This window comes from Lutjanus erythropterus, chromosome 3 (assembly GCF_056507025.1).
Source record: "Lutjanus erythropterus isolate fLutEry1 chromosome 3, fLutEry1.hap2, whole genome shotgun sequence".
NCBI lineage: Eukaryota > Metazoa > Chordata > Actinopteri > Lutjaniformes > Lutjanidae > Lutjanus > Lutjanus erythropterus.
This window is the reverse complement of record NC_139319.1, coordinates 23,034,872-23,052,492: the sequence shown is the minus strand read 5'-3', so window position 1 is coordinate 23,052,492 and position 17,621 is coordinate 23,034,872. Positions and strand designations below refer to the sequence as shown.

Sequence of the window (17,621 nt, the reverse complement as noted above, 5' to 3'; positions counted from 1 at the left end):
TTTTTTTTTTTTTTTTTTTTTACCTGTGTGCATGTGTGTGTGTGTGTGTCTGTGTGTGTAAGCTACACTGTGCGATCATTAGAAATGGAAATGAGTGACTCCCTCGCCCCCTAAACTCATTGTCTCTCAGACATTAGGTAATTGTCTCTCGCTGCAAGCCCCTCCGTTATAAAAGTCTGTGTGTTAGCTCTCCCGTTCAATGATTTAGGAGTGACTCTTTAGATTAGAACACTGCCATGAACGTGACGGGCCGGATCGCACTACTCATTCTTTTTCCTCGCCTTCTTGTCTTAAGCACCCCTCTTTTCTTCCCATCCCATTGGCTAAATTGTTAATGCAGTTTTAGGTTTGATACCCTCTCTTTCATTTTCCTACTTCTCATCCTTTGCTGCTCTGTTTTTACATTCAGGGGACTCTCTCACAGGGTTTTCTAAGTATTTTATCATCTGCCTCTCTAACTCTTTTACATCCCTTTCATCCGTCACTACTCACTGGCTACTAACAATGTGATTTCAAATCCATTCACCCAATTTCAGTAAGAATGTTTAACCACTAGTGGGTACCAATGTTGTAATATTTATTTGATATTGTATAATTGCTGTTTCACAAGAAACCAGATTAAGAACTTGTGCAGTATTTTGATGATCCAGTTCACTTAAAACCTGCAGTTCAGCTCTAGTGACAGCATAAAAACTGTAATTCTTCCCCAACCATTCAGTATCTAAACTGATGTTACTGCTGGCTTTTGCCAAGCTTAAAAATGTGTCAAATTTTATGTGCGCTTTGTCTCTTTCATACCAATCTGCTGAGTCATTTTTGCGGCAGTTCCATTCTTTTTTGTTCATCCTTGGCATTGACAGAAATCATATTGTATTTTCAAGTGTTGCCAAGTATTTCGCCCGATTCCCCCCCTCCTCCTTTTTCTCTCTCAGCCCCTTTTGAAAGTGCTTTGCTACTTCTGTTTGAAATGTGGTCAATCAGCGGAGGCTGCAGCACCAACTTGTCACTTCTATTTTCTCATTTATCTTCTTAGATGACTTGTAGAATGTAGACGTGGAGGAAAAGTGTGAAGGAGGCTTGACTAATATTGCTATCTTGAAGTGATTTTGAGTCATTCTGTCGCCTGTAATTGCTGTTATAGTATACTGTGATTGTGAGTTCCCCTCTATTTATATTTGCTTTATCCTCTCCCTCTGTAGTCTCCTCCAGTATTGGCAGACCAATTTTTAATCCTTCACATTTCCTTCCTTATGTGAATATGATAAATGATTATAAATCTGACTCACTCTTATCGCCTGCGCTGTTTGTGTCTTTTTTCCGCTTTCTAACTCATCAGTGCAAATGTCTAGCAGATTAAATATTTCCTGTATGTAGTGTTACTGTATTTTTAAATCCTCTCCATCTTTTCTTTCCCACACCAGATTGCCTGTGCAGTCTTCGCGGCCTTGCTCCATTTCTTCTTCTTGGCAGCCTTCACCTGGATGTTCCTGGAAGGGGTGCAGCTCTACATCATGCTGGTTGAGGTGTTCGAGAGCGAGCACTCCAGGACTAAGTACTTCTACCTGGCAGGATATGGAGTGCCTGCTGTCATAGTGGCCGTCTCCGCTGCAGTGGACTACAGGAGCTACGGCACCGACCGAGTGTAAGGACACAGGGGTGGTGAGGAGAGCGTAGCGCGAAGGAAGGATGGATGGTGGGGTGAGGGAGGGAGAGAGGGAGGGAAGGAGACTGGAGTGCCTGCTGTCATTTTGGCTTGCGTCTGCCACAGTGGCCTCTACAAGCTGTGGCACTTCTGAGGCGTCAATACAGAGAGGTTGAGAGAGGCAGAGAAGAAGGAGGAGAGGGGGGAAGTATGGGGACAAGCAGGGGAGGATGCACCACAGAGTGCCTGCATGAGCACAGCAGCGACAATGTGTGAATATGGAAGGATTTAACGGGTGGAGTAGAAGGAGGGGGTGCACGGTGGAACAGACCAAGGGAGAAAAGGAGAGGTTTAAGTCTGAGAGTGTGAGAATGGAAGGATGGAGTACACTCTTAGAAATAAGGGTTTTTCAAGAAGGGCTGAGGTTCTATTCAGAATCATTTGCTTTTTGAAGAACCCTTTTTTGAAGAAAGGGATTGTCAAGGGTTCTTCGTAAGACTAAGGGTTGCATAAGAAACATTTTCAGCCAGAACTCAACGGGAAAAAAATGTTCTTCAAGGATTGTTGAAGTGTTTTCATCCAGTGTTCTCTGTACCATGAAAGGGTTCCCCATAGAACTGCATAGGTTCTTGCTAAAACCATTAGAATGCAAAAAGAATGCTCAGTTTGTTTTAGATGAAGCCCATGCAATACAAGCTGTTCTTGGTAGAGCCAAATGGGTGGGTTTTAGATAAAACCCTTGGAATCTAAAAACCTTGACATATAAAAAGGTTCTTGGTAGAACCCTCCCTCAGAGATGGTTGGATTCTAGGCAGAATTTCTGAAAGCTTTACTGGTTCTAGTTAGCACCTTTATTTCTAAGAGTGTTGCATGTCAGGGTGTGCACATGTCCATACTGGCTTGCATGTGTGTGTGTGTGTGTGTGTGTGTGTGTGTGTGTGTGTGAGAGTGTGTGCGAAAAAAAAAAACCCAACAAGCTGGCTTCCCTGAAGGAGGTTCAGAGTAGTGAGTGGGATGAGGACATACATTAAGAACACATGGTGACGTATTCATGCACACTTGACCAAGACACAGGATGAATACAGGAAAAGGCAGAGAGCATCTCATTTGTATGAAGTTTATATATAATAAGCCACCTACAAATACACCAGAGTGAACAGAACAACACTTTCTCACATGCGTGACCTGTCCACTCCATTCATGATGGAAGCCTGAAAACAGCCCACATTTTATTCATACACTGGATATGCATATTATGTGCATAATGTGCATAAATGTATATGATGTGACTATGACATCATCAGGACTAAAGATGACATTAACAATGTGGAGGTTGTATTTATGAACTTGTATTAGAAAAATCTCTCTTCTCTTCATTACTTATAAATGAGCGACTCCATATAGAAAGTGAAAAATGACAGGACACTATAGGCCCGTTAAATGATTCACACGCTCAAATGTTCACGTTCTCCGTTGCTCTTTGGGCCTTTTGTAGTTCAGAGCGCGCAGCTTTCCACTGGCTACACATCAGCCCGTGGAGGTCTGAAGACAGGGGAAAGGGTTGAATTTAGCACTGTTTAACCGTCAAGCCGCACCAATTCTTATGCCACTTAGATCAATATTTCATTGTGGGATGATCATTAAAACATGAGAGTCTGAATGCCAAGCTCTGGATGAATAATCAGACTGCATGCCATTATCTAACAGACTAGGAGACAATAGCTACGGTTTAACAGCAACAATGCAACATGAAGTGAAATGTTTTGGGAGAAAAATAAGCCTATCAAACAAGTCACGCTGAAATCTGTGGCAGTGTAAAAGACTTATTTATTTATTTTTATTTTCTGTAACCTTTATTTAATCAGGTTAAAAAACAGCTGACATAAAATCTTGGACGCTGATTACATACATATAATAAAATTTAGATTTAGACATTACAAGTGGTGCGGAGTAAAAAATAATGTCTGCCGTCAACAGAGAAGTTTAAATAAAGTCAGAACGTGTATGACCAAATTAATTATACATCAAGAATATCAAGAATACTTTGTCGTAAAAACTTGTTAGTTTTGTATTGAAACTGGTTAGAGAGATGAAGAAGGCTAGCCTGCAGGTCATCCCAACACCAAGGACCATAATAGTCTCAGTCTGCAGAGGTGGCACGTCCCCAGTTTGGAGAAGCAGAGAAGGGGATCAGCACAGAAGCAAAGCAATGAACTGCAGTGGACAGGGTCCGCAGCAAAAGGTTCTTTAGCCACGTAAAAATGTCCACCTAAAAAAAATGTATATCAGTTTCAGTATACGCTGTATTTTCACTGCTTTACTTTGCTGTCAGACAACCTTTTCTGACAGGAGACTGTCGTTTATAGGCCAAATATTGCTCTCTCCAAACCAGCTGAAATCAATTTTAGGTCAATTAACCTCAGAAGACGCTGGAGTCGCTGGTCTGCTGCTGCCTCAAGTTGTTAGTTTGTGACTTTGGGTAATCTGTATAATCCTTTTAAAACACAGAAGTGATACAATTACACAAACAAACAGATTGAGGCAGTGGGAGACCAGCAACTCCTGTGTTCTGCAAGGTTAAATATATATAAATGATTAATAAATGCAAGGATAAATACCTCATACAACAGTCCCTTTTAATCAAGTCTATTGTTAGATCTATTGTACATATTTTTACCAATATAAATTTATAGCATGTCTACATGGATAATCTGCCTAAAATAGCCTTGTACATTAATATATACTGATCTTGCAGCCTGCGCATAGGAAGTGAAGATCATCTGACCAGCATGTTTAATGTGCAGTGATGAGTCCTGTAGCCCGAGTTTGAAATATATCTCAAATCAGCATGATAATGTGGGTCAAGTAAGGCCAAAGCAGAGAGACGAGCATCTGTATCAGTTAATGACAGGCCTGTGACCAGACGTTCATGCGAGGATGGTGAGAAAAGATGGCTTTAATCTATAAGAAACTCATGTTGGTAAAAAAATATTTTCTCATAGTTTAAAATATTTCATCCCAACACTCAATTTGTCTGCCTTTACTGGTCTTACACCCCATGAGAAGAAGTCGAATAGAAGTATTTTAATAGCAAAGTAGATTCCATTAAAAGCAGAAAATAAGTTACATGACTCATTTATCAGACCAGCCTTGAAAATGGCACCGCTTATCATGTTTGACATAACACATTGAGACAAAACCTCTTGGAAATATCATCTGCCATCCCTGCTGTGTCACCTTGTCACATAACGCACCCCGTTCTCTCCCATATTAGCCAGTGGCACTGAGTCTCATTCACCTCCCGTAATGAAGGTTGCTATGACTTAGCAAAGGAGCCCTAATGGTGGATACAGTGACACAGGCAGGGACCCGTAATGGAGGGCTCTCTAATGTGGTGGAAATTGAAAGATTAATAATTCAAAAGCAGCTGGTCATGAATCAGTTGGCCATTTTGCTCCAGCGGTTTTTCTCTGGCACCTTTCTGCTGCACCCCTTTGGGTCTGACCTCAGTGGAGGGCACTCTGGGATGCCTTTTTTTCCCCCTCCCCTGCTTGCTGCAATTGATGAGTGAAGATGTTTGGGGTAATATAATTTAGCATACAACAGTGTATCTTTTACGACCAATGCTAAGATTGTGGTCGGAAATGTATGCGCGAGTGTTGTCATGTGTGCTCATGCATGTCTTCTCTCTCTGAATGTGTAGGTCCGTGTTTGTGCGTTATATATGTGCCTCCTCTCTTCTTTAACCTCACCACGGCCACTCACTCCGTAAATAGCTCGTATGAGGGCTGCATCCATAACTCAGTATTCAAATGAACACAGTCATGTCATATTTTTGTGACCGCAAGATGTGGCCGCGTCATATATCTGTGCCCTAAGGGGGAAGTAAAGGTTTATTTATCACAGGTGCTCATCCCCTCCCTGTCTCCCCCTCTGTGTGTGATGTATGTGTGAGGTGTGTGTGTAGTCTGTTTCCTTCATCCTGCAACACTGTTCTCACCGTTCTTCATCTCTTTCACTTTCTCATCCTCCCATTCCTTTTGTCCTCCCTCTATCTGGAAGCATTTGATGTACTGTTTGTCATGTAACGGACTGCTTTTTCCTCTGCTTACACTCTCAGAAATGAAGATGCTAACTTGAACCATACAGGATTCTTAGGCTTGTACCCGTAGGAGAACCCTTTTTGGTTCCTGGTAGAGCCTTTTATTTAGGCTATCTATCTACTCAACATAAAGGGTTATTTCTAGAACCACCTGTGAAAGGTTTCAGCCAGAACCTGCTATAAGAGGTTCTACAGAAAGTCTTTCTATTGTATAATGGTTCCACTTGAAACCTCCTGGGGGTTCTATCCAGAACCTTTCCAACTTCTTAGCATGCTAACAAGAATCCACCTGGAGAGTTCTACTGAGAACCTTTTTATATTCCATGGGTTTTATAGAGAATCCCCCCAGGGGGTTCTACCGAGAACCCTTTTATATCATGGTACAAAGAACCCTTGACAAACCCTTGATGACAGTCTTCCAAGGGTTTTATCTAGAACGCACTCAAGGGGCTCTGGAGAGAACCTTTTTATATTCCAGGGGTTTTATCTGGAATCCACCAAGAGGGTTCTGCAACAAAACATTTTATATTCCAAGGATTTTATCCAGAACACACTCGGGGTTCTACCAAGAACCTTTTTATATTCTAAGGGTTTCATTCAGAACCCACCAAGGGAGCTCTACAGAGAACCTTTTTATATTCCAAGGGTTTTATCAAGAACCAGCCAAGGGAGTTCAACCAAGAACCCTTTTATATTATTTATATTATGATAAAAAGGACTTAAAGGATTTCAGCAACACTTGAAGAACTCCCTCTTCCAAAAAGGGTTCTTTGGATGAAAATGGTTCTTAATGGAACCCTGGAAGTCTTACAAAGAACCCTTGTCCTCCAAAAAACATTTCTTTAGAAGCAAATTGTTCTTGGTAGAACCTCAACCCTTCAGGGAGAACCCTTTTAGGACTCTTATTTCAAAGAGTGTACCTGTTTTGTGTGTGTGTGTAAGTATGATGCATGTCCTGTCCTCTGATGGTAAATCCTTGCTACGCTACATCCATCTGAGACTGGACCATGTTCTTAATCCCTCTGCATCTTTCCTCTCCTGTTCTTCCCTCCTCTGTTTCTCATGCGTGATGTCTTTCTCTCCCTGTCTTTGTCTCTCTAGGTGCTGGCTGCGATTGGACACGTACTTCATCTGGAGCTTTATAGGCCCCGCTACACTCATCATCATGGTGAGATACACACACATACATACACTTGACACAGCATTACATGTACAGAGTAGACCGGCTGCCACGTGCTCCTGCAGGAACGACGGGTTACATTAAGGTGTTCGTTAATCTCCTACAAGGTTCGCCTGAGCTCCTCGGCAGCATAAGTGGAAGCAAGAGGAACTTTATGTGTCAACTTAATAATTCCCACTCATGGATTAACTCCCAAGTGGGCACATATTCCATCAAGCTGGAAATCTGAGGGCACAGAGCACAAACCGCAGATAAGAACTCAACTAAGTTATATAGCTCTTAGGCACTTATTTGATGAACCAGGAGCTGCACTCCCTCCTGGCTTTGCTTCTTTATCGCAATGCAGCCCAATTACACAGTAAAAAGTCAATGAACAATGTCAATGAATGATGCTTAATCAGTCGGCAAACTGTTCTCAGGAGCAAGAACAGTTATCACACCTTGAACAAGTAAACAGAGCCGGAAATAGAGTTAGACAACTAGGCAGACAGACAGAAAAACAAGTAGTGTTTAGGAAAGAGAGAATGATGTTCTCAATTAGGTGAATGTCAGCATGTACTCTGATGCTCTGTACTCATTTAAGAAATGTCAGGCAGGCTATCGCTGATCTAACTGGGCCAGTAAGCGGGAGTGGTGCAGGTGGGATGGCTCTGTTATGACTCTGTGCTCACTGGTAACATATACAGCCTCAGAGACCGAGCGCAACAGTCCAGACAGTCATTATTAAACCGCCCTATCTATGCATTAGCAGGCCAATAGAATAGACGGCATCTGTGAGAATTGGATTTCTATTGTAACAATGATCCTCAATGGATGTAATGACTGCTGTATTTTCCCTGATGCTCAAGCTGCCGTATTTTGAGCACATAAAGGGCCGTTGATTGTGGGCTGATACTGTGTCCCCAAGCCAATTATGGCTGGAAGGGAAAATGAAATGATATGCACTGTGTCTGAGTGAATTGTTGTGGTGACATTGTGTCTTTAATTAGGCTTGTTGCTGCAGAATATTAACTTGTGCGTGTGTGTTGTCTGTGTGTTTCAGCTGAATGTAATCTTCCTTGGTATCGCTCTTTATAAGATGTTCCATCATACGGCCATTCTCAAACCAGACTCTGGATGTCTGGACAACATCAAGTAAGTACATGTGTGCGTACAGCCACTACTGCCATCACGCCAGAGCGCCTGGTTTTGATACAAGTGTAATTATGCATGCGTATGTGTGTGTGGTTAAGTTAAAGGAGAAATTCAACCATCTTATTTGTTTTCTTGCTGAGAGTTAAATCAAAAGATTGATAGCGCTCTCATGTCTGTCCCCTACGCTTAGCTTAGCATAAAGACTGGAAACAAGGGGAAACAGAAGTGTTGGAAATGCCCATTGATTCAATTTTGCAGATTTTAATCCAAAGTTAGTGAGTAATGAATTTAACTTTCCCGATTTGGTGCCTACTGAGTCCGTATTTTCAACCAGGGGTGATGGTGTCGTAGAAGAAGAAGGAATCCACTGCTTTTTAAGGCTGTCTGGGGTAACATTAGGTTTCCCAAACTACGGTATACAACATTTGGTTTGTGGACCATTTGCGACAGCGCCACGCATGGAAGAGGGCCAGAAACAAGGGAGTATTCAGTGGCAGGATCAGAGGAAACACCACAGCGATATTTTATCTGTATCCATATTTCTGAATAAATGTTTTGCAATTTGAATAATGACATAGTAAGCTTTTAAAATACATTTCTACTAACAATTGCAAGTCAGAAAGATTTTTTTTTTTCATGAAACACCCAAAATGTTGCTATTGAGGTTTTCAGGGGGTGATAAAACTAAAGGTAATAAAATTAAAATGTAGATATCATTCCCCCACTCTATCTCCCCCTTTCCTGTTATATCTTCAGCTGTCCTATCAATAAAGCCATATCAGGCCCAAAAACATAATACGTAAATAAATGAATAACATAAATGAAAAACATCAGTATTGTACTGCACAGTACATTTCAATTGTTGACTATTTTAATATTTCCAATAATTCGGTGATTGTAAAACAAGTAGCACAACTTCTTGACTTTTACACCTACAGTTTGCTAAATCTAAATCACCCTGAGCACAGTTTTCTGCATTATATATTGTGTAAAAAAATGTTTTCATATTGGTACATATCATGAAACATATGCCACCATTATATCTGTGATATATTGCCCAGCCAATATGTTCGGTCTCTAGTCTGATGTTAACACAAGTCTCCTCACAGCACCTCTAAACTTCACTAATTAACATGTTAGATCTTGTTTGATCCGTTAAAAAACAAAGTGTAAAAAAACAAGTTTTTTTTTTAATAGGGGATTATGTACCAGATTGTTTCTTAGCCAAGAGAAAAATAGCCCTGCTCACAACCCCCTGTGAAACCACAAATTATTGTTTTTACACTCCAGTTTTTCAATGTTCAAGGTTGATTTATTTGTCATTCTTCAACACAGGGCTGCACGATGAAATCCAAGTTTTAGTCCCTTCAGGCTACACAAGAAAAATTATTTTTTCATGGTGGACAGTTCAAACAAACAAGACATAATGTGTTAATAGTGAGGTTTAGTTTTGTTAAACAGTCTAGTCTAGCTGCTTATATGCTTTATGCTAAGCTCACATTTACCTTACAGACTTGAGAGTGGTATCTATGTTCTTATCAGAGTTTCACCAAGAAAACAAATAAATGTATTTCCTAAATGTCCATGAGCCTTTTTTGTATGTTAGCAGCTCACATGAAGCACATTTTACCTTTGTCTTACATCATTTCAAGACTTTTCTCATTGAATTTATGTTATTCCCAGTCGTGTCATTATTACTCAAATCATCCTCAGAGAATGTCACTGAAATATGACTTCATTTCCACTGAAAACCGAACCTCTGTCTGCTAAAGCTAACAAATCAGGATTTGTGTTATTTTGTCGTTCCAATGCAGCTCAAGACAAAAGGCTCAGTCTAATTCAAACAATATGCCGTGGCTCAGAGCTCAACGCCTCACTGAGGCGCGGCTCAGAATTTATAATGTAAAACACAAAATGGCTTACTCATTTGATTTATCATTTAAATATTACTGCCAATGTATCTTTCATGACAGCCGTTTTAAGCAGGACTTCAAGTGGGAAGCGTTTCAGAAGTGAAGACGAAACCAGCTGATCTTTGCTTCAGTGCAGTTCAGGGGAATGTAATCAAAAAGCCTGATGAAAGCTGAGAATCAAAGAACGATTTAGAATATGATGCTTTCGGATCTCTTTTCCCCTCCCTTTTTAATGACTTTCCTTCTTCTTTCTGAGTACACACTGAAGGCTGAATAGATTTTAATCTATTTCACTTCATTAGTCATGTCTTATAGTGGTTCATTTACTTGTTAATCATCATCATGCCCTTTTTGTCTTATTATTTTTTCTTCCTTTTGTTTTCTTTGTCTCCTTAACTCCAAGCCATCACAAGTTGTCTTTGTTGTGGATTGGCTCTGGTAAGGCCACTCTCCAATCAGGATGCCTTTCGTCTTCAGAGGCATTTTGATTGGTTTGCTTGTTGTCTTATTTGTCTGTAAACCCTTTCTCGTGTCTATGCGCACCCCCGAATTAACCATTAACCTGGCTTGTAAAATGGATTACTTGTTGATGTGTGATTTGTGAGCTCCTGTGACCTATACACTTAATGTGCTATTGAAATATTATAATGGTGAGATGTGAATGAGGGGAAACAGAGCTGAGAGAGAAAAACCTTGACTCAAGGGAGCACTGGAGGAAGAGGTGGAATGAAGGGATGGAAAAGAGAGGGATGAGTGTACCCTTTATTGAAGAGGGTCGTCAGACGAGCTTTATTGGAGGTTCTGTCTCGCCTGAACGGTGCCACGGAGGGCAACATCGAATCAATCACCTCAGTCTCACTCACTTACTCTCCTCCTCTTTCTCTCTTCCTTCCTCCTGACTCTCCTAATATCTCCCCCTCTGTGTTTTTCTCCCTCTCAACCCCTCCCCTTTCTTCCATTACCCCCATTCCTCGTCTCATCCCTCACATGAGAGGTGATCACTGCCCAGTCAGCCAATCAAATTAACAGCCATCTTCGTGGCTGTGGCAGACCCCGAAACTGTGACCTTTAGCGGGAAATGTCATTTATAATGGCTGTAATGTCCCTCTACTTACTGCCCAGTGGAGCCACTCACATGGCCGCACACGCAATCACACGCACACGCCCGAGGAGGACTTACAATCCGTACACATGCCTCAACACGACCAACTTCCTCTGACATTTGGCCTTTATGACTCGCTTCTGCATAGGCTTTATTTGAAATGGAGGGTCGTGGCCTTGGAAACTTTTATCACATTTAATACCATTAAACTGTTATAGTCACAATTGCACTAACAGACTTCAGTGGCCACTTTTGCCTGTGAAAACGTCTTTTACACTCTGCCGTGTGCTTTCACACAAGTGCAGAGCAGAGCGAGCGACAGAGTTTGGATGTAACTTTGGAAAAAGTCTGGACTGCTTGACTTTCTCGAGACTATACTGGCTGACGTCAGCTGGCTTATAACCTCCCCTGCCTCTCTGGAGATGGTATCTAAATGAGCAAATCCACTTTCTCTCAATTCTCTCACCCTTTGTGTAAGAGTATAACTCTTTTAGGCAAAACCTCCCACTGTTTTCTCCATCCCACTCCCACAGCGTTGGGATTCTGAGTGAACCCTCTCTAACCCCTTTCTCCTGCCTCGTGGTTCCATGTGTATCAAACTTGGCTGAATAGCTTTTTTGATCCGGGGAGACAGCCCTTTTGTATCATCTTACTTATAATGAAACTTATATTACAACCCAGTTCTGAAAAAGTTGGGCCATTGTGTAAATAAAAGCAGAATACAATGATTTGCACAAACCATTCAGCCTATATTCAGTTGAATACGATACAAAGACAAGATATGTACTGTTCAAAATGATTAACCTCATTGTTTTTTGTAAATATAAACCTATTCTGAATTTGATGCCTACAACACATTCCAAAAAAGTTGGGACAGGGCATGTTAACCAGTGCTACACATCACCTTTTCTTTAAAAAAACAGTCAGTAAGCGTTTGGGAACGGAGGACACTAATTGTTGAAGTTTTTAAAGTTAAATTCTTTCTCATTCTTGCTTGACGTAGGACGTCAGGTGCTCAATGGTCCGGGGTCTCTCTTGTCATCTTTTATGCTTCATAATACCCCACACGTTTTAAATGAGAGACAGATCTGGACTGCAGGCAGGCCAGTCTGGTACCTGAACTCTTTTAGTACGAAGCTACGCTGTTGTATCACAAGCAGAATGTGTTTTAGCCTTGTCTTGCTAAAGTGAGCGGTGCTGTCTCTGAAAAAGACGTCTGGATGTCCGCATATGTTGCTAGTTCAAATGAATTTGAAAATGATTGTATTCTGTTTTATTTCATGTTTTATATAGAATCCATTTTTTTTGGAGAGATTATACTTTACATTTTGTGTGGCATAGTGCATGGTGATGAATTTCTCCCTCCTCTTCTGTAGGTCTTGGGTGATCGGGGCCATAGCCCTGCTGTGTCTGCTGGGCCTGACCTGGGCTTTCGGCCTCATGTACATCAACGAGAGCACCGTAATCATGGCCTACCTTTTCACCATCTTCAACTCCCTGCAGGGCATGTTCATCTTCATCTTTCACTGCATACTACAGAAGAAGGTGAGGGAGACGGAGCCGGACAGAAATAGACAGACAGTGTTGACAGGCAGACAAATACAAACGCACACAGACACATGCTAGCATTGATCAGCAGGGACACCAAAAATATCTGCAGAGCTGTCACAGGTTTGATTGGTCATTCAGTAACCCTAATGGCTGCTCAACTCTATCGCTACCTCACTCTCTCTCTCTCTATTTCACTGTCTGTCTTGCCTCCTAGCAGCAGGTAGCAAACTGAGATGCTAGTCTTACAAAGTTTCTGTCTTCGCCCGACAGAGAAGACAGTTTTTCATCATCAGGCAGGGTCGTCAGGCCTGAAATAGCTTGTTCAAAGCTTTGATAATATTTAGCTCTAAGGCTGGGTTGCACCAACAAGGATTAATTTGTAAACCCAATTAAATCATGGTTTAACTTTAAGCTAATGTGCACCAAACCTTGCTTAAATAGAAAAAAAAAAACAGATTAAATTTAAACTTCTCTGTAGACTTCAGTTTAGTTTTTTACTTTATGTTCTGTTAGACTAAAACTTTAAACTCAGGATCAAGCCAGTTGAGTTTTATGATGCATATTGTTTTTCTTTCACTCCAGTTAGTCCATTAAAACAGTCAGTGGCCACCAGACAGTCTCTCTTTTTTTTGTTGTGCTGTTATACATTTTGGCCATATTGCACCATTAATTCATCAATCTTTTTCTCAAAGGAGGACAAATTTAATTTCTCAACTATTAGCTAGCTTGCAACATATAGTATACATTTTTAGCTAGCTAGAAAATAATCTCACAGTTTATTAAGGGATGCAGAGCAGAGCCCAACCCCCAACCATATCTATATATATATATTTTAATTTTGATATGCAAACATCTACATACACTTTAATTTTGGTTTACGTAAATGAATTTGAATTTACTAAACTGGGATCTGTTTTTAATTGCATAACAGAGCCCTGCTTAACTTTAAATCTGAATTTACTTATTTTAAATCTAACTTTGGTAAACTCTGATTAGATCTAATCTAAGTAGTCTTTTAAATTATGGACATATGCAGAGGAAATATATATTTTTACATAGCTGCAGATACACTCATCTGGTGATCTCTGTGATCTAGCACATTAACTTTCCTAACACTGATACATGGCTCCCCTTGCAACCCCTCTTTCATTCTGAGAAGATGACCTCCTTTATATATGTTTTAGGTTTGGTTGGCCTAAAGGATTAGATGTGTTTGTGAGTACATATGTTCCATTTTTGAATATTTGAAATATATGATAGCTTCCAGGAAGAGCCTACACATCCTGGGATATTTTTACAGAGTCTCCCACACACTGTCAGTGCCTGGGAGTACAGAGGAGGAGTAGGATATGGAAAGAAAATTCATCAAATGCTTAATACTCTTGTCTGGCTGCAGTCCCACCGAGAGTTTTTAGATTTAGGTGTTCGACCAGTAAACAAGTGCTGTGTGTATGTGTGTGTGTGTGTCTGTGTGTGAGTGTGTGTGCATGTGTGCGCTGCACTTAGGTATGTGTTAGGCCATGGGATCAGGTATCCTGAGAGATGTGTCCTCAGAACAGTGCTGAGGTTTTCTTTGGCTGCGGCCCAACATGATTTCTCCCAAGATGCATGGAGCAACTCACCACACAGCTGTTCAAACAGAGCATGTGGCAATACACGTCTGCCAGTCCAACAAGCTTGTTAAAAAGCAATTACAGTCTTATTTGTTCTAACTTGATTGGGATCTAAATGCAGATGTTCTGTGTGTACAAGTGCATCGTATGTCTCCCGAAGGAGTATGTCCGTTTCAGAAGGATATGTGGTGGTAATAACATTTGGGGTGGATGCTGATGGGGGGGAAAGTTTATAAAGTTAATCCTTTAATGTCTAAATTTTTATGGAGTTAGTGTTTGCACATGGAATTTGAGCAGGGGAAGAAGTTAACAGGAACACTATATCAAGTTAAGCCCTTCCAGTCTGTTTCTTTCCAGGTTTGTCATCTTTAAAATATGCTTCAATATGTGCACCTTAAAAGTTGAACATCAGTCAATTGCTCCTCTGTCATGTGTTCTTTTTTTTAGTTTTATATATGTGTAGCCATAATGTGTCTGTGTGTAACTCTGTCGACCTCACACCTCCCCTGCCAGGTGCGTAAAGAGTATGGCAAATGTCTGCGTACTCACTGCTGCAGCGGTAAGAGCGTGGAGACGTCCATCTCCTCCTCCAGTAAGACCACCACGTCACGGACCCCCGGCCGCTACTCCACAGGCTCACAGGTGAGCTTACCTGCCTGCACACCTGGACGCTACAGCACAGCAGACTCTCAGGTGAGGCCGGAGCACGCCATGAGGGTTTTGGGTTATCGCTGATCACTTTCAACTTAAGTTTCAGAGTTTTTCAATCATATTGTAGATTTTCACAAGAAAGCAGCGTTTTAAAAGGTGACTCCATCTGCCCTCAGGAGCTTGCAAAGAGTATAATTTGCACAGTATTATTCCATGTTGTGTTACAGAAGTACAGTGACCATTAACTGCATCTTCCAGAATGCATCCCGATCTTGTTATCCACACACTGAAGGAATCTAGTTGCTAGACGTCAGTATATGCTAGATAATATCTCGGTTTAGCCATTTCCAGCAGTGGCACTCTAGCCAAGTGGTTGTAGCAAGTAACATTAATGGTAGCTGCCAAGCAAAATGTCTAAGAGAGAAAAGTTGACACAGACATAAGGCAATTTAATGAGAGATGAGAAAACAAATACGTTTGTGCTTAATGGAGACAGTATGTCGTCTTTGTATTGAGGCAGGCACTGCCAAAGGAAAACAATTTACATTTAAATTTGTACATTTTGGATTTGAAACCTATACAAACTGAAACAACGGTTTGTGCCATTTTTACTTTATTACTTACATTACTTTGTATATTTTCTTTTTAATAAATTGTATGACAGTTATAGACTTGAATGGCCACTTGCCATTATTTTTGCTAGACTTCTCCTTTCAGAACTACTTAATTTTTACGTTATTACTAAAACCAGTTAAAACAAATGCAAAGGCAATCGCATAATATGATAAGGAGGTACTTTTACATACTCTTACATTTACAACTGGCCCTTTGAGGGCAACCATAATGCTGATGTGGCAAAGGATAAAACTAAGGTGACCTAGTGGGTTTACACAGTATGTAGCAACATTATCGAGTAGAAACTTACATTAGGTTAACATTTTTAAAAGGCATTGCAATACTCTCTGGAAAGATAATAAATCAATGCAGAAGAGTCAATAAATGAAAATTTAAGACTTCTACATTATAATCATCTGTAATTCATTTTGTAAGATTGGGCTGTATGTTCTGTATGGCTGAACAATTAGATGGTTAAATGTAAAGGATGTGTTTGTATTATAAACTAGGCTACTTCTTGAGTTTCGGTGAAGATGCCCACGCCCCCTGGTTTGAAAGCCAGCATATGGAAACATTTTGACTTCTATGAATTTGAAGGAAAAGGGACAAGAGCCCCACTGTAGGCAAGTTGTTTCTAAACTGAAGTTATTATGGATCTTTGCAAATTCTATGTTGTGAAAGAAGTAAATAGTCATACAGTGAGTAAGAAATAAAATATGTATAGGAAAGATGCATTGATAATCATTTTATAATGGCATCGTAGGTCTCAGAATCAAATTGAACCAAATCGAATCATGAGGCGCCAAGAGATTCCTGCATAAGGAACACTACTGAGAAGCTACAGAGTGATATTTTAAAAAAAATAAAACAAACAAACAAAAAAACACTTAAAAATAATGGACATGCCCTTTAATGTGCAACTTGTGAATGTGTGATTAAGTTGCTATATATAATATGCGCAGACTTGAAATGTGGATGTTGTGTTGAAAGTGAGATAGCCCAAACCCTGACGTACACCTTCACATATTGATGCTGACGCACAGGTAGATGGAGTATAAATGGCATTGACGGGTGATTATTTTTCCCCACCTGTTCCTCTCCCGCTGGTCGTTGCTTCGTTTTTTCCTTTACTGCCTCTCCTGCACTAATTTCCCCTTCTTTTGCACATCCTGCCCCCATATATTATGTTTTCTTACCCTATTTCTTTCCCTCTTTTGTCATCATGTCTTCCCTCCCTTGACTTGTTCCTGGTTCCTTCCCTTTATTCCTTCTCCCCTTCATTACTGCTACTCCTCTTTGTCTTTGTCCATACCATCTCTACCTCATTTTCCCTCTCTCTCCTGCATCATCTCTCCTGTGTATAGAGTCGTATCAGGCGGATGTGGAACGACACTGTGAGGAAACAGGAGTCTTCCTTCATCACTGGAGACATCAACAGCTCTGCCACACTCAACAGAGGTAACCACGGGATACCTACCATTTGCATCCTCATCACTGTCACCATATCTACTTTATTAATAGCGGGAGGCTCAGACAGCATACGCTGTCATTTAGTAAAGTGGTAGGAGTCCAAACTTCTGATAATGGTGCTGTGTTCTTGTAGAGAGGAAGATTAGCGGAATAGAGTGTAAATATCACTTACTACTTTTTTTTACTGCTTCAAAGGATGACATTACAGGAGGGAGAGTTATGAGCAGGCTCTTGTCAAAACTGAGACATCAACCGGTTTGTGGTCCCATTATAAATCTACAGAGTGCAGAGCTGACTGTGCGACTGAGGGCTTCTTTAGACGATAGTCATCGTTTGAAGCATTTCTGGATGATAAATCCTTTAAATTAAAGTATGTGTGCAAGGGTAGAGCTGAATACCAGCGGCCTCTTTATTATTATACTATAAGTTATGCAGAGTTTCATTAGATTAATGCTTTATTATTAGCTGCATGTAGTAGTGTGTCACTTCAGGTGAAGTTACTGCTTTTAAAAAGTACTGCAAGTCTGTTTTCACCACTAGAAGCACTAGAAAAGTACAAGAAAGTAGAGCAGTGGTTTTCACACTAAATCTGTTTTCAGATTTAGTGTATCTCATTACATGAAGCCGACTGTAGTTATAGTCCAGGCA

General features: G+C 40.6%; 1 protein-coding gene across 8 annotated transcripts in view; it reads left to right on the top strand.

Annotated features, from left to right (window-relative positions):
• The window catches only part of adgrl3.1 (adhesion G protein-coupled receptor L3.1), a 168,201-nt gene that overhangs the window by 139,952 nt on the left and 10,628 nt on the right, over positions 1-17,621 (top strand). For 4 of the 8 annotated variants that reach the window (XM_084715465.1, XM_084715469.1, XM_084715468.1 and 1 more), the window contains 6 exons: positions 1,422-1,642; positions 6,846-6,912; positions 7,967-8,058; positions 12,450-12,618; positions 14,751-14,879; positions 16,868-16,961. In XM_084715465.1, the coding sequence (XP_084571591.1) occupies positions 1,422-1,642; positions 6,846-6,912; positions 7,967-8,058; positions 12,450-12,618; positions 14,751-14,879; positions 16,868-16,961 (772 nt within the window). Of the gene's footprint in view, positions 1-1,421; positions 1,643-6,845; positions 6,913-7,966; positions 8,059-12,449; positions 12,619-14,750; positions 14,931-16,867; positions 16,962-17,621 lie in introns of all 8 variants that reach the window. The other 4 variants (XM_084715462.1, XM_084715466.1, XM_084715464.1 and 1 more) reach the window with 1 other exon arrangement.